Source organism: Pithys albifrons, chromosome 10, assembly GCF_047495875.1.
Source record: "Pithys albifrons albifrons isolate INPA30051 chromosome 10, PitAlb_v1, whole genome shotgun sequence".
NCBI classification, from domain to species: domain Eukaryota; kingdom Metazoa; phylum Chordata; class Aves; order Passeriformes; family Thamnophilidae; genus Pithys; species Pithys albifrons.
The window spans coordinates 18,379,217-18,403,506 of NC_092467.1; the positions used below are offsets into that span (position 1 = coordinate 18,379,217).

Genomic DNA, 24,290 nt, shown 5'->3' on the forward strand with positions numbered 1-24,290 from the left:
TCACTGCAATGTGAATTACAAATACTTGTTGTTACCAGAATTAAGAATCTCCATCAAAAATAAAGATAATTTTGAAGCAGTGCTCTGTATCCTTCCCAAAAGTAACATGGTTGAGTAGTTTAATGTATTCTTCACTGGCATAAGAAAAAAAAAGTTCAAACCAAAAAGCTACTTTTAAAGGTAATTGACAATTAAGGTAATGACTATGTAAGACAGAGTTGCAGAATAATGTTTTGAATGTAATTTTTTTTTAAAAAGCAAAGCTTTTAAAACCCATACTCAATTCAGTTTTGTTTTACTTTTTATTATTTAAATACACCATACTAGAGCAAATGTCTCTGAAAATATCACAAATAAAAGATTTTTCTTCATTCAGCAAATTAGAAGTAGGTGAAAATTTCTACACAGTAGCTGCTATGAGCCTGACTTTTTTTCTTTTTTTTTTTGCCATGGGAAGTAGCAACATTAGGACAAAAACACTTACATGCATACATACATTGTATTTTACAGAGATACAATAAAAGTGTTTGTGATAGAATATCACAAAAGCCACATCTTTATCTCATGTTCAGTTTGATTTAAACACATTTCCTTACAACACTTAAATATACAAAGAGCAAATAGAATGTTGTTAAGGTAAAACACAGGGCACAAACTGGCCAGTGCCCTGCTAATTGTTAATGAGGGTAGAAAGCAGATTTCAATGCTTCTTTTAATTAGCTTCATTAGTCATCTTCCCCACCCGCCCCCCCCAAGATGTCCTCCGGTGGATCTTTTTTCATTTTCTCTACAGTCTCCCATTAGCCCAGGTTCATGGAGTCCTTAATGTTCATATTCAGTCATTTTAATACACCAATAGATGTGGGAAGGGCAATCAAGAATAAAGAAGGTGCAATGGTATGGAGCTGGCATTGATGCTAGCTACAAAGGTGACTTGTCTACTTGGAGACATGGGATCCATCTGTGATGAACAAAATTTGAGATGAAGGCACGCATTCTGCATTACTCTGACCTTTTAGCAGACCTGTAAGAAATAAAAATGGGTATCTTAGCTAAATTTAAGATAGGAAACTACAACATGACTGCTTTTGTCTTTTCCTTAGTCACTAATCTCTTTTTTATTAGATTACTTTCCAACTGTGACTTGATTAAGGCTTTCTACACTACCCTTTCACACTGCTAATGTTTCAGCTTCAAACAGAAAAAAGCAAACATTTTCCACAGTTTCACTACTAAAAAAAGCAGAGAGGAAAAAAAAAGTCTACAACAAGAAATCAGTACACTTTCTGGTAACACATCGTACAGTGAAGAAGGTGGGCTCCGTTTAAAAGGAGGAATCATTACACTGTGCCTGTGAAGAGCACGTAATATGATCTTATAATTGGAAGAAATAGTGTGTAAAGCAAATACAAAGTACAGCCAATATCCTCCCAAGGCAACTTTGGCTAATATGCTGGATTGCACAAGAGCTAAATATAGATATTTCAGGATTTCCCCCCCCCCCCCCATTTAAATTCCTCATCTGGTGCGTTAGTTAATGTTACATAAACATTTTAATATATGAAGTCAAACATGTGCTTTCACACTGGTGTTAATGAATTGTGATAATTAAAAGTGTCTAACCCAATAAAAATCTAAACTTTCATGGATAAAATAGAAATGATCATCCATAGTCTTCAAATACAATCTGTTTGCAATTACCAAAATGAAATAATATATATTAGATTTTTATGGCTTTTAAATGACATTTTGCGCTTCCCAGGAAGTTCTTTTTTCACCCTTTCTCTAAGTTACTAAAAGCCTGAGGTCTATTAGTAACTGCAACCCCCCACTTTCAAGCTAATTAAAGTAGTAGAGGCTTGGAGGTTTAATTCCCCAGAGCTGAAGCTCAGTGTGAGAAAGGTAATTTGTCTGTCCAGAACAAAGATTAGGGAGCAGCCAGCAAGCATATTTAATAAATGAGCATCAAATATCTTCTACTATGGACACAGACAACACCAATTATGTAACTACAAGGGAATTGCTGAGTGATACATAAACCAGAAGATTTTTAAGATATTCTCCAAGAGACATAATACAACTCATACTTTATTTAAAAGTATAGAAGCTGAAGGCAAGCATTTGTTATGAACATTGCCAACTGGTGGAAAATTTACACTTCTAGTAGGTGGTGATACTGTTGCAGACATGAAATACTAGAGGAATACCACCAGCCCCAACAAAAGCATAAAGAATTCTTGACAGTACGGCCCCTTCAAACAAAACAGCACACAGGGTATCACAAACTAAATTTCCACTTCACAGGCAAGCAGTACCAAGTTTAGAGAAAACAGGGTTTTTTCCCAAACTACATGGCAAGTGATGGGAAGTTATAATTTACACGTGTGAATTGCCTCAGGGAGGCAAAAGGTGGGAATGGCCAACATTAAGGCATTTGCAAGTTTTTAAACCAAGTTAGGCCATGAACCCCTTTCTGTCTGCACCAGTCACTGGGAATTGTGCTAAGACAGCAGTAAGTTCATAACTGTCACTTTCACATGCACAACAAAGGTGTGTTTCAATGCTGGGAGTATGTCTCAATTTCTTTGGTTAAACAATAAACTGTGAATATTCTGCCACATCTATAATATCTAGTGGTAAAATAACCTGGAGACCGAATTGATCTTTAATGCTTAATAAAAGTATCTGTTACAGCCAATTCTATTACAGTGGAAGAACATTTTTAATCAGTGGCCCTAAAACATGCAGCTTTCTGGAAAACATATCTGAAGTTATAACCTTTAGATTGTTAAGAAAGCAAAATAAAAAGCACAACTCTCTTGGCACCCGCCCCTGTAGCTTCTAAAGTTTCAGAAACCTGACAAATTTATGAATTATCAACTAGTTTCCTTAGCTATATTTCAGTTTTCTGGGCTTTGTGTGCTCTGCAATTCCCTTTGAAAAGCAGTAGGAGAACTTAGACCAGTTTCTAGGAAAACCATATTATAAAGAAAAAACCCTCAAACAACAATGTCTGCCCTCAGTCTCCTCCCTAATACCTGCTCATCTGCCTCAGCACTCGCTGCAGCAGCGCCGGTAACAGTCGGTGACAGGAACTAATAAAAACCCGTTCTATTTTCTCTGCATTTGGCTTCTGCCAGGTGCCTGCAGCCATCAGCTCTGCAAGCCCAGTCCAGTTTCACTTCTCTTTTCCATGTTCTACGTTCCTCATCATGTCTACTGCTTTTATGGCAACTAAATCATTTTTATGTTTTGCTAAGGCATAGTAAGAAACTGATAAAACTAAATGACAATTTAGACACCTATTTGAGGTTACATTAAACTTTACATTCGTAGAAGACAAGTGAATAAACCACTCTCAGAATGGTAAACCTTTTACTGCAGTGTATAAAGATGAATGGTTTTACCTATACCTTGAAATGGGATACCTATAAATATTCATTTAACAGAATCACTGCTATCTAGTCTATATTACAGATTTGTTTCATTAAAATTCACAACAGTGTAAATCTATGAATCTTTAACTGTATTTGTACTTCCTTGAGAACAGACTGCACATTTTCCTCCAATCTTAATTATCTTTGTTTTGCCTAACTATATAGCATTTTTGTACTCAACTCTCTCATCACCTCGATTGACAAATTAAGTAAATAAAAAATGTCCATGTTTTATTTTGATGTAATTACATTCACTGTATAAGACTTAAAAGAATACTTAAAATTAATCAGTAAATTTATGCACAGGAAAAAGGCAAACAGATATTGAAATGTAGCAACACAACAAAAAGAATTCATGTAAATTAAGGAACAGTTTCTGTTTTCTCGGACATATTTCTCCACTGACTAAAAGTACTGCAAAATATACTGTACACTACAGAATAGATCAGCCTAGCATTTGTCCCAGATTTTTTTTAATCTTCCAAATTCCTACTTGCAGATAAATGTTATTTTTTGTGATCCTTACAGACATTAATGAAGTTCCTATTGTAAATCTATAAAGAATTACCAACTGAAGTGTGCACTTTTTGTTTCATTGCAATAACTCAGTGCTGTGTGATTGCCTGGGTTAATGATGAAAAAGTCAAATATACTATCAGAGCTGATGGAAAAATCTATCACCAATCTGAAATTAAAATTCATCTGTGGTCAATAAGATTTAATATCCATGCAAGTGGCGCTGTAAAGAGTAAATGAATCAATGTCATCAATACATAATCAGTATGAAATATGATGTGAATAAAATTATGTGCAAGAGTCATACATCCACTCTTTTCTGGACCAGAGTGGAATGAACAGTCTCTTAACTCAAGGTTGACAGTAATTGTTACAAATTAGGCACAGCAGTTATCAAAATGCACTCACTTGCATAGCTTTAGGACTTATTAAGGAGATTAAAATAGATCTAAAACTATCTAGTTTCAGAGTTACAAGACAACTGTTGATCAGAAATATTTTTTCTTCTTCTTCGCTGTATGATTTGTACAGTCATTATTTACTCATTTAGCAAGAAACCAAGAGCCATCAACCACAGAGATGTACAATCTCTAGTTGAGCTATTAGTGTTATGGAGTGATAAGAAAACAGCATTTTGGTTTTTAAATCTGAGTTATGACATACAAAACAGACAACAAAATACTTCTGCAAGAGTACCCCAGCATGTTTCCTCAACTAAAATCTTAATATTAAAGTGAAATACATTGGCTTTGTCCAGGAACCTTCTCTTTACAAAATATTTATTTCCATATTAAAGGACCTAATTTTCCTCCCTCAGAAACCTGCTCTCTTGTAGTCCTTAATTTCAAGATTATAAAGTAAAATACTTCTCTTTCTTAATCGTTTATATTAATGTATGCTCTCCATTTCATTTTGTACATGAGTTCAACAGCTGTACAGATGCACGTGCACAAACCAAAGTAAATTGACTCGCCCTATATGTCATATTTAAAAGGTTAGTATTTTCTCCCCACAACTTGTGCCTAAATTAACTTAAGGCAAGTTCAGCTACTTAAAGGTCTCCTTGCAGGGGTGGGGAATGTCCACTATTAGAATGAAAAGAAATTGATCTTCATTTAGCTCTAAGAAAGCTTATTAGTAATTGTGGAGTATTCACCTTCTGGTCTGGCAGTAGTGGATTACTCTGAAGTGAATTCAAATGGCCATTGATGAGAGCTGTAGGTCTATCATGTTCACAAAATAAACTGCCATTGATGTAGTGAAACCGATCTCCGGGGACCAGGCGATTCCGGCAGGTAGAGCATGTAAAACACTGAAAAAGGAAAGAGACAGCAAGTGAAACTACAGCACAAATTAAGTATGCTGCAGGTTTTAAAATTACACTTCAGAGACCACAAGTACAGTTGAGATATGGAGCTGCTTGGTTTCTCGCTCCCCAAATATGGCATTAGTCTTACCTGCTGGGACTACGCAGTACATAACTCAAGTATAGTTTTACCCATTACGAGGGAACAAAGCTACACACTAAGGAAAGCTTTATAATAGATACTCGTATTTCTAGTTATTGTTTTGCATTTCATTCATAAGCAGATGCAGATTTCACACTGAAGCAGCACGGCAGTACTAATCAGCTACTAAAGAAATACACACAAAACCCCCTCACCTTAAGATGATAGACGTTGCCCTGTGCCCTCATGACCAGCTCACTAGCAGGAATGGACTGTCCACAGGCACTGCAAGCACCACTGTTTCCAAATAACCTGAAACAGAGGTGATGATCATGAATAATTTAATACACAGAAGGCTCTTGGCACTTTTGCACATCACTGCCATGGTTTATTACACAACAGTTTTAGACTTCTGAACCCCCATCTTCCAACTTGCTTATGTGTCATAATATGAAAAAGTATATTTTTGTGTAACAACTGGCAGCTTCACCCTACCTTGGATATGGTTACACAGGATTTAATCAGAAATATTGACTTACACCTCTAGAAACACAAACAATTCTGTACTACACACATTTTATCAGATTACTGGGTTCATCATAAAAAAAAAAGATACAACTCATGACTGGAGTTTAAATGCATTGTGTCCTTGAAATTATATGAAGAACTCTTTTGTACTTTAATCATATCTTGAGATATGAGTCATCAAAAGGGTTAAGAGGATTTGATTGTATATCTAAGAAGACATCATGCTCAGTGTATTGAAACTCCAGTAAACCTCCATCAGTGCAGAGTTTCCATTAGAAACTCTCTGCTATCCAGGTTGATATATAATGTGTATGGGTTAACCTTTTCAATCATGGTGTCAACACTTTAGATTTGCCTCTGCTCATCTCTTTCATCCTAACCTTCTCTCTCTCTTGATAATGAAATGCTTGCTCCAACTTCCCTCTATCTGCTCCTGAGTCCACAATTTAGATTACTTCATCTCTGCTAGCAACAAACTGAATGAAATTTCGATTTGAGCAGAAAGTAATTTACCGGGATCTGGACCCATTTGTCATCATATCTCTCTGGGTGTTTGCTGTATCACTGCAGTTTTCCTATGCAATCAAATGAGACCACAACATCTGCCATTGGGGGGGGGCACACGCAGTGGGGGGAGGGGGGAATAGGCAGAAGAGTGGTGAAGAAAAATATATACATAATTCTTCAAATCCATTTAAAGGCACAAAGCATCGATTCAAAATATAATACAATAATGATTACGGAGTTTTGCTTTTACAGGCTGCGTTAGCTAGAATTAGAAAAACCTTTATTTGCTTTTGCGCGAGTCTCTAATAGACACAAATATTTATAAAGACTACCACAATTCATTTCACGGTAAAAAAAGGAAACCAAACTAGCTGGCAGGGTCACAGACCCACTTTTCTGCACGATGTAAAACATAGTAATAGGATTTACAAATTAGCGTATTGGTGTCATAATAAATATTAGTATTTGCATCTCCTTCCTGTCCAAATAAAGTCATAGAATTCTGTTTGTGTCAACCTAGGACACACATTACAACAGAATACCCGTAATCTGAATGATTGCAGTGTGCCTCTGTATAAAAATAATTGCTTTGAATTTTCAGAATCTGAGCTTGCAGAGGAGGCTTGTCATGTTCAAACTACTAATTTGCTGTCGCCACTTTATTGAAAATAGCCTGTAAGTTGTTATTAAATGTATCGACTGAACGACAGAGAGAGTAGTAAAACTGCCCCTTAAGATGGCTTTTAATAGGAAGCTGAGAAACAAATTTTGCAGCAGAATCGATTTGAAGAGTTCAATCAAAACTCCATTTCAAAACTAATTAGTCTGAGATCTGCGACACATTGACACGTTGTTGCAGAATCACAGTGGTTACAAAGAGAAAGCTGAACTAATACATTGTCAGGACCTCCCGCCAAAGGGACTAAACTGTCTGGAAACTAAAGGTCCATTATTAGGGTGGCATCCAAATAGGGACCAGTTTCAGTTACACGATATAATCAAGGTTACTTCCAAAGCTTTGCAATATGCATTTTTCTTCCTTCGATTATTACTGGTAACCAAGCTGGCACTAGAGAGAAGGTGCACGGGAAGGGCTTCGAGAGGAGACAGCAAGGCACTGATAGATTTCTAGAGCAAAGATCCAAAAATCTCGGGTAAGGGGGTGGCACCAAGGGCATTACTTGGGTAGTGCAGAAGAAAGACCAAGATGGTGTTAGTTGTCCAGGAGAATCTGAACCTAGTGAGCAGTCTCCTGCAAGCCCCTGCACAACTGCAGCACCCAAATGCAAACACAGCGTTCGGAATGCGGATCTCATTGCACTACTTGTCTTCATTAGGCATTCATTGTTATACTATTCTTTCTGAACTAAAAGTGGTTGCACACCTTGAATGTCTGTGAATTCTAATAAACAGTCGAAGTCATCCAGAGGCTTTCCGCATATCCTGGGTTTTCCCTAGGCACGTTCCCAGACAATTCTGGTTGGGAAGCCACTTCAGCTGAATATTCTGCTAAAAGTCCTAAAAATTACTTACAAACTCAGAACACCTTTCCACTGCTTTGTATTATTTACTAGGAAAATTAAGCTTATTTTTCCTTCTCTACCATTATGAATGGTTTTATTCTGTAATACCATTAAAAGGAAAAAGGTTTTATCTTTAAAAAAAATGTTATACCTCCTTACCATTAAAGGAAGTCTTCCACAGTAACTATTCTTTACTGGAAAAGTTGTTTCACATGGTTTCTGTGAGGCTGGAGAGCTAATTATCTAACCAGGGGGACTGTCCAGGACAGTATTTGATTTAAAAGGCTTGAGGCTTTAGGTACTCAATTAAGTAGCTATCGGTCTCAGACTGGACTTTAATGGGCTCTTTTCTCTTTAACTGCAGCAATGGGTAGAGATAGCCCAGGTCAGGCTAATTAAAGCCAGGGGACTCTTTAATTGTGATGACAGAATTGGTTTCAGTTTCCTCTTTGGGTCCTCAGTCCAAGAAGGTCATTAATATTTCAACATTTGGGCAATGCAATCAATCACAAACATCAAGAGGTTCCCAGTATGGACAAGGCAGCTCCTCTACACTTAGCAGCATTTTTCTGAGCCACCTTAAATTAACTACTGTGTGGTTCCAACACAGCATTCCTCACACCCCTAAACACAGAAATGCTCCTCATTTTTTTGGTTGGTGGGGATTTTTTGGTGGTTTTTTTTTTCAGAACTTTCTGTACAAGAGTGGGGGAATGAAGGCAGCAAACCTTTTCAGCCCAGTTTCCTCTCTTGCTGCTCAAAATTCAGCATCAGCAGAAACCCACCTCTAGCAACTTGTACTAACAAAATAAGGTTCCAGTGCTTTCCAAAATCGTGGAGACAGATTTAAGTGCTCTGATTCTTGCACAACATGGTGCACATTTGTGCCCATAAACATATATCCAAGCTGTAGCAAAGAGAAATGCACATCCAGACCTACTGATCCAGAAGCAATCGGTGTTTCTGTACATTCCCTGCATTTCATCTAAATTCTGCACAAGTTATATTAAATGTAACAAAGAAAGGCAACAGAGAAATTATGCCTGAAGCCAAGTCCATTAAAGGTACTTCAGAATAACTACAGACCAAGCACCTTAAAAGCACCAGAAGCTATTGATACTTAAAAGGGGGGCTGTGCATAATGGCAAGTGCTGCATTAGAGAAGGGGAAGAAAAAAAAGGAGAAAAAAAACCCCAGCCAAATTACGCTTGGTTAATTCAGAGTAACAGATCTGCCCCCAAGTGAATTGGAGGCCTTGAATTAATTCTGTTATGACAAATCAAGATAAACGTTCCCCCTAAATTGCATGCGATTTAATTAATTTTTGAGATCCTGTTTTTTTTTCCTAGCTAATAGTTCACATGCTCCTGTGCTGTCATTGTGCTTGAGTGGGCAGACTTCAAAGTGATATTAAATAACCAACTATTAGATTTACCTAGCACGTCCTATTGGAAAAGTGCCATTTAATTACCTAGCCTGTTCAATTAAAGGGACAGCATTCCCTGAATATAGCAGCTTGCCGCTGATTACCAGCGAAATGAACTGGCTGCTGGCGGCCCCCTCCCATCCCGGCCGGGTCCGGCCGCCCCCGCCCCGGGCTGCGCCCCCGCCGCGCTGTGCGGAGCGGAGCGGGCGCCCGCGGAAGGGCGGCGGGCGCTGCCCCTTTAAGAGCAGCCCGGGCAGCCTCCCCCTCTCCCTCACCACTCCCTGCTCTCTCTTAGAGGCCAATTTTGTTAATTAAATGTTTTGTTTGCGACGCGGCTCTCATTCATTTCGGACACGTCATTCCGAGCAGATCTAAGCCAGGGACCAGATCTCATTAGATAAAACCTATCAGAACTAAGAGAAAATGGAGGAGACACTAATTAAAGCTTTTAATTGTGCGGATTCGCTGCCACGCTGCTGCTTTATCTGGCATCTTTAAGGTTGGGAGGGCTGCGCTCTGCTCCCCTCCCTGAGCGCGCTGCTCGCCGTGAGGAGGGAGAGGACAGACCGGGGGTTTCGCCTCCCTCTCTTTTCCCAGGAACCTTGGCCTTCTATGAAAGCTGCTGCTGTTTGCGGGTTTGGGGACTATGGGGAAGGGGGCGGGGGGGGGGGGGGGGGGGGAGAGGGAGGAGCGGAGAGGGAGAGAAAGGGGTGTGTTGTGTTGTTTAAACAACAACAAAAACCCCACATACAGCTTCAGACGGTTAAAAAGCTCATTAATAAATGGCCCTGTGGTCTTGGCCCTAAAGAGTGAAGTCCCTTTCACCTGACGCCTGCCGGGCCAATCAATCCTCTTTCTCATTTCATCAATCGTGTCTAGCGTGCCCCATGTCTCCAATTGAGAACTGTGCCTGTGGCTCTTGCCTGGGAAAATAATGTGATACTGCAAAAGCCCTACGAAAAACTAAGAGGGGAAAGGATGGCAGAGGGAAAACAGAGACTCGATGTCAGATGGGTGGCATTGCCTGTACAACCAAATGCAGCCATTTCAAACAAGGAAAGGTTGAGGGCCTCGCTCATGCCAGCATGACCCACAAGGAAGGCTGCAAAGTCCATTTCCAGTGGGAAAGCTCCAAGTTAACTCAGCCCTGGCAGACACAGGCCATCCTACCCCACCTGGAGTGTGTGGTGTCCAGTTCAAGTTTCAGCCAAGCATCTGTCAGAGTTATTTTTGCAAGTCAAATTACACAGATCTAAAGAGAAGTCAGGCGATAGGACAAGGAGATCAATTCAACCCCCTCATCTGATAAAGCACCCTATTCATAATCGCCTACATTAAAATAAACGAGTATTAATTTTTGGCAACACAAGACCAGAGGACTCCGATAAGCTTGCCTGAACTTGCCTCTGGGATACAGTGGACGCATCTTCTCTTTTTAATTAGTAGCAATCAGACATGAGGGTTTGTTTGATGGTGTTGGTCGAGTGATGAATCTGTACTATTCAGTGCATCTTAACAGTTGTGTTGATTTTTCCACTTCAAACGAGACTATTTCCCTAGCACCATTCTGCTCTACTGAATTACAATTCTGCCAGGCTTAGGCTTGTAGCTTAGGATGATGACCAAAAAGCACCATTAACCTCCCACTGCGCTGATTTTTTAGCATTTCTTTCTAAAAATACCCCCAAACCCAGTGAAGCTAAGGCTTCAATTCCTCAGAGATACCAAGGGACATGTTTTATCTACATAACTTCCCAAAGCCATGGCTATGTACCAGGTCAGAGGCTGTACTATCAGAGTAACTAAGTCTTAACTTTGTGCTCTTAAACTAAGGAGGTCTCTGTGCATAGGCACATATTCAGTACAGCCCTTATCTTTCTAAATCAGAAGTAAAGTCTACAACATAAGCAAACTTGTACCACTTGATGGCTGTTTTTGGTAGGGTTTTTTTCAGAAAGGAAAAAAACAGTGTAACTTTTTGGCCACCGGGAAGAAGGGAAATCCTGGGTTAACTCTTGACATTTACTGTAAATGAGAAGCCAGCAGCATTTAAATAGAACACAATTTGTTTTAGCTAAGCATTTCTGTGATGCTGGGAAGGTATGGGGCTTTTTTGTTTGTTTTTTTTTAATTATTGAATGTCGAAACAGAACACCTCCTTGAAGCATTCATGTGCATCAGTCTATCAAACCATTTACTCAAATTAAATGTGTAATCCTTCAAAATGCCTCCTTTTAAATTAATGAGTTTAAGTAGCTTGAGTTCACCTGAAAAGATCGTCCAGGCACCTGACCTCACAAATTCTTTCTATTAATTATATTGGAAACTTGTTGGAAGGGATACTGTGCATAATCTTACTGTACCCCAACAGATGTGAGATTAGTGAGGCTTAGTTCCCCCTACCCAAATCTGTGGCATTTAAAACAAATGGCTTCAAAAGAGAAAGAGATAATAAAGGGCACGAGCATATATACCTCCTATCTCCTGCATTTTCTACACTGCAAATTAAGAGAAATGTCCCTTCAAAGCTTCTCTGTAACAATGCGAAGACAAACATCATACCACTGGTTTTTGCTATAAGTAGAATCAGTGGCCCTCCAACTGATGGTTAATCAGCTCTTTCACAAGAACAGAGAATGAGTCATTTTGTTTCCACTCAAAGGAGTTTAAAGGTGCTTATGTAAATATCATAATTAATCAGATACTAAAGGTAGGCATTTCATTATTTAGCACCTCTGCCACAGACTTATTTAAGCCCTACGATTTTAACATTTACCGTTCAGATATGCACACTTCTCCTTCAACACTACAACAAAGCAGATTAATTTAGCCTCTCTGATTGCTGTTTATTTTTAGTTAGGACTTGTTTTGTGCTGACAAACCACTTTAAAGTTACAGTCGTCGTTCCGCTCCCCCCTCCCCAACTCTTCCCTCCACTTGGCAGTCGCAACTACGCCCTGGGCTAGGCGCTAACATCCGCACCCGCACGTCTCCGTTCCTAATGAAGGAGCGATTCTGAGCCTGCCCACCCCTGTCCCGCGCACACCCACCGCGAGAAATAGAGGAGGGGGGGAAAGGGAAAAAATGAGAAAAAGGCATGGAGGAAGGGGGAAAGTGGTTCTCGACAGCCCGGCCGTCGCCTCACCTGATGTAGTCGTTTCTGCAGAGGATCATCCCGCTCTTGGTGTAGCAGGAGGTGCCGATGTCTCCCAGCTGGGCCTGGCAGCAGGAGCACTTGAGGCAGCGGCTGTGCCAGTAGCTGTCCATGGCGTAGAGCAGGAAGCGGTCGGCGATCTTTCCCCCGCAGCCGGCGCACCTCTTCCAGGAGAGGGAGCCCGCCGTGACCGGGGGCGGCTGCGCGCTGCCGCCGGGGTTTACCATGGCCTGCGCGGAGAGAGGGGCGGGGGCGGGTCAGCGCCGGGACGGGACGGGCCCGGACGGGGCGGCGGGGACCGCGAGGGCAGCGCCGGCCCGGGGCGCGGGGCAGGGGCGCGGTCGCGCAGCTGGCGGGGGATCGGGGGCAGAGCGAGCGCGCCCCACCGCCCCCCCGCTTCGGGCTCGTGCAGCTGCAGCTCACAAGTCAGGAACAGTCCCAGGGTTTGTTTTGCTGATGAAAAAAAAAGTGTGTGAAGAGTGTGTGTGTGGGGGGGGAGAAGTTGTGAAACTGGTTTTTCAGTCTAGGAGAGGCTCCGCAGGCTCAGGGCGGTAACGAGGGGCTCGGGACCGGCCCTCCAGACCTCGAGATTCTATTTTTTGTAGTTTTATTTTGGAGACCTAAAAACACCCAGAGAAGACACTCCAGACTGAGGACACTGGCCCCAATAATAGATCACTGAACTTTAGGACGCCTGTTAACTTCCTACACAAACATACTCAACTTTTGTCTCGCTAATCTGTCCTTGATCAGCAGCTTAAATGCTAAAGCTTTGTTACTGAAAAAGTTTACCGACCCTAGGAAAGCAGCGGAGTAACGAAGTGCACCACTCCGGCTGCGGTTACTCTGGCCTTACCCGAAACTGCTACTAAGGGCATTTTTCACTTTCTAATAAATGCTTTATGCAAGCAGGACAACCGAGAGATAATACAGGAATCAATTCATAAAGCTTATTCTAAACCGATTAATTTGTTGCCTTCAATCCAGAGTCCAATAAACTCACGGTGTTCCTCTAGTCTCTTATACTATAAAAAGATCAAGTTATTTACTGCCAATTAAGCAGCATGTTTTGTCTTTGTCCTCTGTAAGCCGTATGTGCTCATGCCGAGGCATCTGGCTCTCTGCTGAGGACCTTCAGGTTGATACGTCCAGAGAAGGGAGGACGAACTTTTCCTGCCACTGGCCCAACTCGGCTGCAGAAAGAGAACTGAGGCCGATTTAAGCACACATTTCCTCAGAAAGAGTACCTGGAGGTATGTCCAGTGACCGCACAATAAACCGGGAGAACTGCACCAATTAAGCTGTAACAAAAACCCCGAGACTTTGGAAAGAAAACCACTCTAAAAGCCATTAGCATTGCATTTATCTGAACGCATCGTATACCTTTATGTAAATTGATTTCTGATGCATTTGTTCAAGGAATTGCCTTTTGTTACAGTTTCCAGCTACAGCCTAAATGAATCTGCATTTCCTGCTCCAAGTCTTTAAACCGTTTCCCTACGCTTTAAATCACTTCGGATATCTTAAAAGAAAGAAAAAGGCTCCATGCCACCACCTTAGCTCGTCTTTGTCGAAGGCAAAAATGTATAAATATAAAATGGGAAATGTTACACTGAGAAAACCAGCCAGTAACCCCATTAAGCTAAAGCTCTTAAGGACAAGCAATACCTTAATGCTGATTAAATCTAAAAAGATGAATCAAGAGGACTGACCAGAAAGTGACTCCCTTGATAACTAAGGACGGGCCCTCATCAAGTTTCATTTAGAGTTGAAGGGGGGGAAAGCTTTTAACTTAAATAGGCTTACTCTAGTAATTACACAGCCAAGCAATTTAGGTCCTGGGATAGGAGTCAGTGAAATAGAAAGCAGAGCTGGAAGCTGGAGGCAAAATAACCCCCCCTTTTAACAGCGCCTCTGGTGCTTTTTAAATGGAGACCAAGGGAGGGACAAGCGGAGAGCTGGTAATTTGTAGTACAAAAATGGATGCTTAATTCATGTCTTGGTTTTAATTAGGTGATTCACCGAATTTCTCCTGGATTGAAACAAAAGACCGTGTGGGGGGCAGGAAGGGAACCGGAGAGGACAGAAATATAGAGCTCACTTTGATCTTTTCTGCCACTGTTTCAGAACAGTGTTTTACTACGGGGGAAGCGGGTGTCCCAGGGCCCAACACCCCCGCCTCCCCGTCCCCTCCATTCACAGCCGAGGCAGGCAGAGCCCTTTTCCCGGAGGCAGCCGGGAAAGGGTGTAAGGAAAGGCGCTTTAGCGGCGGCCGCCGCCAGGCTTTGTACGCGGGGCCGCGACAATGCCCGGGGCGCCCCGCTCCGCGCCCCTCTGCCCAGCGGGCACCGCGCACACGAACGCTGGGGAACACGGGGGAGCGACCGGCACTTCTTACCTGCTTCCCCGCTATATTGCAAAAGGCCGGGAAACGCCGCTCGGGGTGCCTGAGGAGGTCTCCTTGCAAAGAAACAAGCACAGCGCTCGCCCTCTCGCCGGCTGTCGGGAGCGCTGGAGGGAGCCCCCCGCCCACCAAGGGGCAGCCCAGGCTGGAAAAATATAGATATTGCTATGAGAGGCGTCTGCCCGGGTCCTTCCTCCCGCTCCGGTTTCCCGGGAGGGGAGCTGCAGAGCTCGGTCCCCGCCGCTGAGCCGCACACGCAGGGCGCCGCCGCCGCTCGCTGCTGCAATCGCCGGGCAAGTTTGGCAATGTGGCTTCACTTTGTGCCTCTTCCCGCCCGCCCCCCCACCTCCGCCCCCTCTCCGGGCTGCGGCGGCTGCCGAGCCTCCCGCGGCGCGGAGCCGGCCGGCCGCGGCCCGCTGGGGCGCTCAGCGGAGCGGGCGGGAGCCAGCGAGTTGGAGCGGGGCTGGGCGCGGAGCTGCTGCCGGGATCCGGCGGCGCTGGCGGAGGGCGAGGGGCGGCCCCTCTGCCCGTCTAAGCGTGAGGGTGCGGGTGCGGGTGCGAGTGTGCCCGTGCGAGTGCGTGTGTGCCCGCACGGTGCGCGTGTGCCCGCTGCGCTCACACATGTGTTACTGACAGAGCAGAATCCCAACTACACTCCGGCTCGGCGCCCCCGTCAGCCCGCCGCAGCCAATCCGCCCCCGGCTTGTTCAGGCGGAATAATAAAACCTGCCAATCCCCGGGAAGACAAAGGAATGAGTGAAAGGGGAGGAAAAAAAAAAGAGAGGAAGGGAGGGGGCGAGGAGGAGGAGGAGGGGAATGGAGAGGAAAGAGGGAGTCAGGTGGGCAGCGCTGGCCGCGCCGCCCGGGCGCTGAGGGGAGGCGCGCGGCCGTCAGGGCACCGCCCGCCCCGCCCCGCTCCCGGCCACCAGTTGAGAAACTTGGCAGCGAGGGGTCGTCCCGGCTGCCCCCCAGGGCAGGCCCGCTCCGCCCGGGCGGCGGGGTCCCCTGGAGCCCTTCCCGAGCGCTGCCCCTGCCGCCGGGCCCCGCCGGCCCCAGGGAAGGCGCCGAGGGCCGGCGCGGCCGTGGCAGCCGCTTCTCTCCGCCTTCGTGGCGCCCCCCGCTGCCCGCACCCCGGGCTGGGGTCCCGCGCCGGGGCGGGAGAGGCCGCAAGGGCTGGGCCCGGTTGGCCCGTGGGCGGAGGGGCCGTGTCGGGCCGGGGCTGTCACACGTTCCCCCGGTGGAGCCGAGGGAGCGGCGCGGTGGGACCCGCGGGGGCACGGCCAGCGGTGGCCGCCCTGCGGAGGTTTCGGAGGGTTAAGCAGCCGCAGTTGGCAGCACGACTCGTCAGCAGGGAACGCAGCGGCGATTCTGGGGGACAAGCCCGGAGATGACGGCAAATCGGAACAAGTAATGTGCAGTGGGGGACACTTAAAAACCTACCACGCATTAGCGCACGTCTGTGAGGCCTAAGGGCAGCACACAGGATAAGCACAGCACCGAAGCGCTGGAACAGACTCCCGGAAAAAGTGTTCCCGAGTGCGGGTGTCGCGGCCCCGCGGCCGGCACAAACACACGCGACACTGTCACCCCGCGCACGCGGCCGCGCTTCGCCCGCGGCGGCGCAGCCTCATCCACTGCACATTCCCGGGATCTGGGAAAGAGCAGAAAACTTCCTAACAGGAGTTTCTCGGTTCCAGAGCGCTGACGTCAGCAGCAGCCAATACAGCGCTGGCTGCACGGCAGCAGCGCCCGGGCCGCGCTCGACGTGCGCCTTGGCCGGCGCTGCGCTGCCCCGCGGGGAGGGCCGGGCTGGGGCTGTCCCGGGCACGTTCGCTGCCCTGTCACACAAACCCATGGTGAGGGCAGCGGGACTGAGCTACGGGCCCCGTGTGCCCAACCGATGTCCGATGCAACAGAGCGTTTCAAACCCGCTCCTGCTGGCGGCTGACGCAGACGCGATGCCCCGCACAAGTACGCGGAACTCTTCCCGGGAGCGCTTTCTAACGAGTGAGTGTCCCGGCACAGGGACCCGCTGACACCCGCCGGGTGCTCCCTGCCCGGACTCCCAGCCCAGGTGTGCTTTAACCACATCGCCACCTGTGGGCCTCCCGCAGCCCTGCACCCTCCCGCAACGTCCCGCAGCCCCGGCCTGCCCGCGCACCGAGCCCTGAGCCCAGAAATCATTTAGAATTGAAGGGAAAACTGTCTACCTCGGAAAAATGTATTTGGGAAAACGTAGGATAGTGTAGATACGTTTTGCTTCTAAGTATATAGGAAATGAAATTTGAATGACACCTCAGGAATGATTTAAACGCAGGAGAAAAGTCTATTTCTGTCTTTCTCCGTAGACTGGGATATGTTCAGAGTCCGTATAAAGTGGACTGGGAGCTTGTGGAAAGCTTCCAGAGAGAAAGGGAGGAGAGGACCGGTGGGTTAACAATATTGCATTTTTTTAGCATAGGCTTATGAAATATATCATCTGGATGTAATCTCCATGTACATATTACATTTAAACATACTCAGCAGTTTTAGATTTGTTGTGTAGGATCTGGTACAATTTAAAATATATAAAGTAGTAAAACATGCTACAGATAATCAACAATCATTGATATTTTAGCTCCCTGACAGTTAAGAGCACAAGAATAGAGTAAATGCCAAGCTAAAATAAAATCTAAGTTGTCTAATTATCTAAGCCTGTAATGGCTGGAAGCTACCAAATTCAGACTCTGGGAGAGCCATTAGGACCTTTCCTTATTGGAAAAGATATGCTACCAAGAAACTCTGCCATAGGCACTGAAATGTTTGCTAGTTTTAAAACTGATAGTGATACAAAAAATGGGAATTACCTTCTCAAGGAGCAGTGTTTTAAATGGCTTAATGATGTCTTCCAAATAGCATTACAATGTTCATATCTTTTTATGAAATCTGATCATCACAAATTTTTGTGATTAATTTTAACAGAGGAAACCTTAACTGAGAGCATTTTGCAGAGCAATATTTTTCTAATTTTTCTTTTGTGCAGCATCTGCTGTTGCTGTGCTGTCATCTTCGTTATGTTTTTCATTGTCTATGTGCCATAATGCAATTAGTTAGTTCAACATCATCTGTGCTATTAGATGAGATGTTTCTATGGTAAGTTAACATAGTTCTGTGTAATTGGTAGATTTCAGCAGTAGGCATGAATGTATCCATCAACTTTAGGTCGATTTGAGTCCACAAGATTTAAATTCACTTGGCATACATTACCCTTAGAAGACTGTTAATTTTGGCTGAATGGATAAAAAACACAATGCAGAAGAAAATCTGGCTGCTTCTATCACAGTACTGTTGGAGTCAGGGAAAGGAAAGCATAAAATTGCTGGCTTAGTAGTTGCAATCTGAATGTCTGGAAAACGTTACAGGCTGTGATCCAAATCATTCTCAGACCTAGACATGCCGCTAGAATAGCCGGTAGTCCAGAATGCATCAGGGTTATCTCTCCGGTCATGAAAGGAATCTTGATTCTCTCCCTAAATACTGCATTCCTATGGGACCTCTAGGTTCTCTCCCTGAATACTTTATACGTATGCGATTCTCTTTTCTCTTCAGAGAGAAATATTGAGGCTGCTGCTTTGAGATCTTCCATGTGGCACTTTGCTAATCCATGTGTCTTTTGAGCTACACCTTTTGAACAAACAAACTTTCAAAACAAACCCTCTGACCCCAGTCTCCTGAAGCAGTGATGAAAAATCAATGGCCATTTCTTACTTTAAAGTTATGCATCCATTTACTCACGTAGGATCTTCTGGTTTGGGCCTCAAACAATTTAAAAATGTGACTGGATTAAGTATTTATGTTGGATATCCAGTGATACAGTAGCCGCATCCTGGCAGAAGCTGGGAAGAATCCTGGATGGCTTCTCTCTAAGCATTCTTTTCTAAGCAGCAGACAGTACTATCTGCCCAAAAGAGTAAGATAAGTCACTTTTAGAAATGTGTATATAGATTCTGATTTGCTGATAAATACTTGAGTAACTTTATTTACAGGAACGCAGAACCATGGGAAGTAACCACAGGTTGCTTAGGTAAGGGCTTGCAAGACCCTTTTATCATCACTGTATCCATAACTTAGGACAGGAGCCAAATAATATAAATGTCAGTAATTATAGATATATATTTATATTAACAATAAAGTCCACTTTTGAAAGAGCTAAGGCTATATTTGTAATGACCTCATATGGCTAAAATTACATTCACTAAATTTATCCTGTGCACATTCCTGTTGGGAGAATTGATATATGACCACAGGCTACTGGCAAGTAGCAGAAAGTCCTGCAAGTTCTGTGACTATATCAAAGATATCAGAGTTTGTAATTATATGTAATTTTTGTTTTAAAATGAGAGTCTCTAGAGACCCCTAGAATATGCATATGTGATAATAAGTTCACTACATAAAACTATCTTAGAATTGGAAATGCTATATGAATTTTGAAAGAGGGCCTTACATTACACAGTCTAATAAAACAAGGCATTTTAAAGCAAATAAAATTAATTTGATAAACATATTCTGACAACTGATTTTTGTGACGACATTCCTGTTGAGTGATATTTTGTCACAAATATGAATATTTTTATGATTCATATGTCTCCATCTTTAACAAGGAAAAAACCCTTTGACAAAAAAATACAAACATATAGAACTTACCCTTGAAGGTAAAAAATGTTTTATTCACAGATACTTTTATAGAACTGGCATTAATATGTTGCCTCTATTCAGTAGTCACTTTAACAAATAGTTGGATTAGAGGGTGGGACAGCACAGTTTGGTGCTGTTTGAAGACCCAAACTATAGAGAAAAGTCGCCACTGAGCTACTTCAAATTTACAAAAAAGATCAACTGGAAAAGAATTAAAATAATAAAAATTGACTCAACTGATCAAAATGTGCTTACCTAATGCAGAGGTACATATTTATAACACTGTCTTTTATGCAATGTGTTACAATGAAAAATGAACACTTAGCTCAAGCCTGTATTATTTAATTAGCCAAGTAACTTTAAATATGCAGAAAAAATTAGTATTATGCCTGAATGAATAAACAGCATGTTTAATAGTTTTGATGATGTTGTCCACACAAAATATGTTTATAATTGCATTGAAATTATTTTCAAAGATGTGTGTCCAGTTGCAAATCCTTTGTCGTTAGACTATCTATCTGTTATGAGTGTACACAGGAAATGAGTTACTCACATGTAACTCATCACCATGGAGTACATCTGATATCCTTCTGAAGTTACCCTAATCTCTGAACAATGCTGTAATTTACAGAAAGGTCCATGTCCAAGGTTTTCCTCTTATTTTACACCTATCCAGAGAAGACCCTTGTCATACCTGGCTTGGGCTATAGCAAACCAATGGAGGAGCATTTGCTCGAGCCATTTTCTCTGTAGGTCTTGAGGGAGCGTTGACAGCCTGGACTTTCATAGGGTTCTGCTCTATGATACATCACCCATGGGAAGGCACAGTTTTAGGTAATACATCCAGATGTCTGTGGTGACTCTCTGATGGAAATTTGACATTGGGCATTGTTTAAAAGAGCTGAGAGAAAGCAAGATGCAGACTGAGAACTGAAACACACACATAACAGAGATCCCGTATTATCTTTTTAATTTAAAGGCTACCAGCATGGTCTGAGAAAATGAAAGGTTACAAAAATAAAGAGGGAGAGCAGCCTGGTGACTTGCATCTGGCAGAAATGTCTCTATCATATTTGAGTTGAAATTTACATAGATGCCAGGAGTTATGACACAACTGTCACTTTAAGTTCACTTAACTGGACATGAAACAATAATGACAAACAATCAGAATGACAGTTCTCCTTCTATTCTGCAGTGAAGTTCTTCATATCTCAATTCTGCAACATTCCTTCTGTTCACCAGACAAATGTGCTTCTGTTATTATGATTTCTCTGTTTGACTCAATGCAGCCTTGCTGAAAGTAAAAGGAGAGTTTCTAAGCTTTCTATTCAGTTTTTTAGCCATACCATTTATTAAGGAAAGTGTTTCTTAATAACAATTTTTAACTTTAAATCTTTAATAGTTACTTGCACATGTAATCCATTATCTGAAAGCATTGTATTGCATAAGAATATTAGATTATTTTTCATACAAAAATATAGCTCTCTTCTTAAGTTGTTCTTCAGAACTGGAGTGACTTCTATACTCCATGACCATAACTCTTATCATTGTACTATGATTCAGTAGCTTTTGCTGTCTTATAAACAATCTTACAATTAAGAGCTAATGTTAATGGAATAGATTGTTGTCATAGGATAATGGTTTCCTGCTGCTAGATAAATGCTGTGGCAATGCTAGGACATTTATTGAAAGTAATAGTGAAGACAAAGCTAAGAGATTTATTTTTAAAGCAGGTGCCACAGATCCAGTGACACCATTCTGTTACTATTGTTTTATTTCTATTTCACTACAAGACTGATGAAGATAGAAGCATTTTGCCTGATGTATGCTAGTGCAGCAAAGTGACAGTGGCTCATTTCACTGTAACTGAATAAGTTGCATTGCATTTGACTCAAAAAGAGATTTATTGTGTGGCTCATCCAGTCAGAAAACAGTTTATCCATTAACTACGGCTTTAAAATATGTTGTATTTCCATGAACAAGATGGGGCTTGATGCTTTCTTTCACAGAAACAGGCAGAGTTCACAGAAAAGGAAGAAGGTGGGGCTCTACACTGCTTGGTCCACCAGTCCATCCAGAAGCCCCAGATTTCCTGTGCCACAGGGACAGCAGGCTGGGGAGAGTGAACTGGTCCATAGCTTGTTCCCCTCCTCTCGAATCAATGGTTCCTTGTCTTCCTTCCACACTGGAAGGTGTTGCCTCAGTGCCAGCAGAGCAGAAATGGCAGTGGTGTTGTAACCAGCAGTGCTGTGCAGAGAGTGGAAAGTTTTTGTCCGGTATAGTGTTTCCTCTGTCTTTGCATTCATATAATCTTGAAGTTTTGGAAAACATGCCTTCTTCCTTTTCCATGATTTTTAAAATTGCTCACCCCTAAATCCTCCAACAGAGAACTGTGAAAAGCAGAGCCTGTAGAACTTCATAGGCTCTCTATCTGCTCTTGTGAAATTGCAGTAAAACACTGTGATTACTCCAAATATCCAGCTCCTACAACACTGGAGTCAATTCTCAGGAAGTGCATGGGATCCATTCAATTCAACAAGCTTTCTCTGGACAGATATGCCCTATTTGCCTGACTTAGGCTTCAACAAATCTTTTGTCTTTTCTTTTGAACTTTGGAGCAGCTATTCCAAGTGGCAGTGCTGTAGCTATGACAGCTTGAGGATATTCCAAAAATAATAAAAAACATGATCCCTTCCCACAAACTCTGATCATTCCACAGCATCTTTAAAGTTATCTTGTAAAACACTATAATGACTTTATGTAACCATAAAAGTCCCTGCTAGGATTTCCTTAAGAAACAAACTAATTTTATTATTAAGGCCCACGGACCTTGACATCAACCCAGCAATTTACTGCTCCAAGGACTTACTCTCTGTAGCTCCTCACAGCACAGCTCTGAATTAACTTCTAAGACCAGAGCTTGGAGGCAGTAAACAACTTTAACCTTTTCTTGACACTAGACACATCTCACAAACAGGAGTTCAGTAAATGCATAAATTTCACTTTAACCCATGTGCAGACATTCTGAGAATGAATTTATTCTTTGTTTTCTGAGTTTTAAGAAAATTTTTATACTAATAAACAGGCAAGTGTTACAGCACTTATTCCAAAGAGCCATCAGATAAGGTTAGTCCTCTCCTGAGCGTAGCTCCTTATGAGAGGCAAGTCCCAGAGAGAAACATAATAGAGAAAAGCAGAAATGGGAGAGACCTGTAGTCCCAACAGAATGAATCTTGGCAGCTGTGAGGTCTGTTGGGTCATCTGAAGAGCACACAGTACAGAGCTCCAGCAAATACATACTCTTCCAACTAAATCTCTGCAGCAGCAGTTTATCAGACCTGATCTTCTAATGCTTGTGCCTTCTGATATCAGTCTCCTATCTTAAGTTTAGTATTTACAGGAGCAATCTAGGAGATAGAGAATTTCCACATCTTTAAAACATTGGAGTAATTTACCCAAGTGTCTTTAAGTATGTGACTGTAAATATTGTAAAGTCCTGTGATTTTATCAAAATATTTGGTGTATCTGTTTAAGTCTGAACTCTGGAAATGATCTAAATAAAAATCAGCTTTCAACTTTTTTAATAGGAATTTTGAGTCTTCCTGGTTGGGTAAAAACATTAATTCTTAAAGCTCAACCAGAGACAAATAAAGATAATTTGTTCCCATTTACTATTTTATTTTTAAAAAGATTCGTCATTTGATCTAATGAATAGTGAGGAGCCATGACTTCTGAATTTTTGGGATTGCCAATAGAGTAACCAAATATCTTATTGCCGCATATTGAATCTGCCCAAGGAACCCTCCTTAGTTCAAGGAATTATTAAACCTATTTTGTCGATAGGTTTCTCCACATGACACAATACTGCACATAATCAATCAGTATTTCACTTCCATACCCCAGATTGCCCCCTCCAGAGGGCCAGGACTCCCCATGGCAGTTATCCTATCTTAAAGCAAATCCCCGGCCTCTTGCAGCTCTTTTGACTAAGGTGGCTGTGTATACCCTGCCTGAGTCTGGCCCAGATGCTTTATTTCTATTGCATGAGATGATTAATTATGTGGTTTTTCTTCTGTTTGTCTGGTAGATGCTGAGGTAAGAGAGTGATGGTTGCTTAGTGCACTATTATTAAAAAGCTGCTTTTGATAGCCCTGAACAGGCTGGAGTTGTGTGCTACAACTAATCATAATGCTGCTTGCTTGGAAATGTAATGCTTGTTAATACTATACTGCACTTTTATAAGTAAACAAATTTTTGATTGGCTGGAGTTTAACTATAATCAGTAATTAAGGGTCAGCCATCCAGTAAACTCATTAGTTTACACCAATTACATTTGGTATAGTAACTAATGATTTCAGGGATCAAGCCATTTATTTCTAAGCTTTCAAAGTATAATTATTGTGTAAATCAGATAGAGTGTAAATCTTTTCCATACGTTTTGGTTGGTAATTGAGAAATAAAATGGTTTCCAAATGTATTCTCTGTCCAGTTTTTGTTCTGCAGTAGATCTCTCTGGGGACTCTTTAAAGTATATGGAAAAGGTGATGTCAACAGAAGTGTACGCTGGGCAAACTGAGACAGGATTAATTAATAGAGATGAAAGAGAAAAGGCAGCCCCTTGCAAATCACGGTCCAGGCCTCAACTTGGACATCACACCTTAAATGACAATTTA

The 24,290-nt window shown here is 42.6% G+C and overlaps 1 protein-coding gene across 1 annotated transcript; it reads right to left on the reverse strand.

The window, feature by feature from the left end:
* Positions 1-278: 278 nt before the first annotated feature.
* LMO4 (LIM domain only 4) lies at positions 279-15,571 on the reverse strand. Its single transcript, XM_071564567.1, has 5 exons — positions 14,938-15,571; positions 12,531-12,769; positions 5,617-5,713; positions 5,110-5,265; positions 279-1,024 (listed from the first exon to the last, which is right to left on the reverse strand). The coding sequence occupies exons 2-5, from the start codon at positions 12,764-12,766 to the stop codon at positions 1,016-1,018; spliced, it is 498 nt and encodes a 165-aa protein (XP_071420668.1). The 5' UTR covers positions 12,767-12,769; positions 14,938-15,571; the 3' UTR covers positions 279-1,015.
* Between the last annotated feature and the right edge of the window lie 8,719 nt (positions 15,572-24,290).

What these genes read in the sequence shown, in the direction of transcription:
- LMO4 (XM_071564567.1), bottom strand. Translation starts at nt 12,766, where the DNA reads ATGGTAAACCCCGGCGGCAGCGCGCAGCCGCCCCCGGTCACGGCGGGC. An exon ending in TGCAGAAACGACTACATCAG is followed by an intron (nt 5,714 to 12,530) that starts GTGAGGCGACGG and finishes CCTCTGTTTCAG; the next exon opens with GTTATTTGGAAACAGTGGTG. An exon ending in GCAACGTCTATCATCTTAAG is followed by an intron (nt 5,266 to 5,616) that starts GTGAGGGGGTTT and finishes TTCCTTTTTCAG; the next exon opens with TGTTTTACATGCTCTACCTG.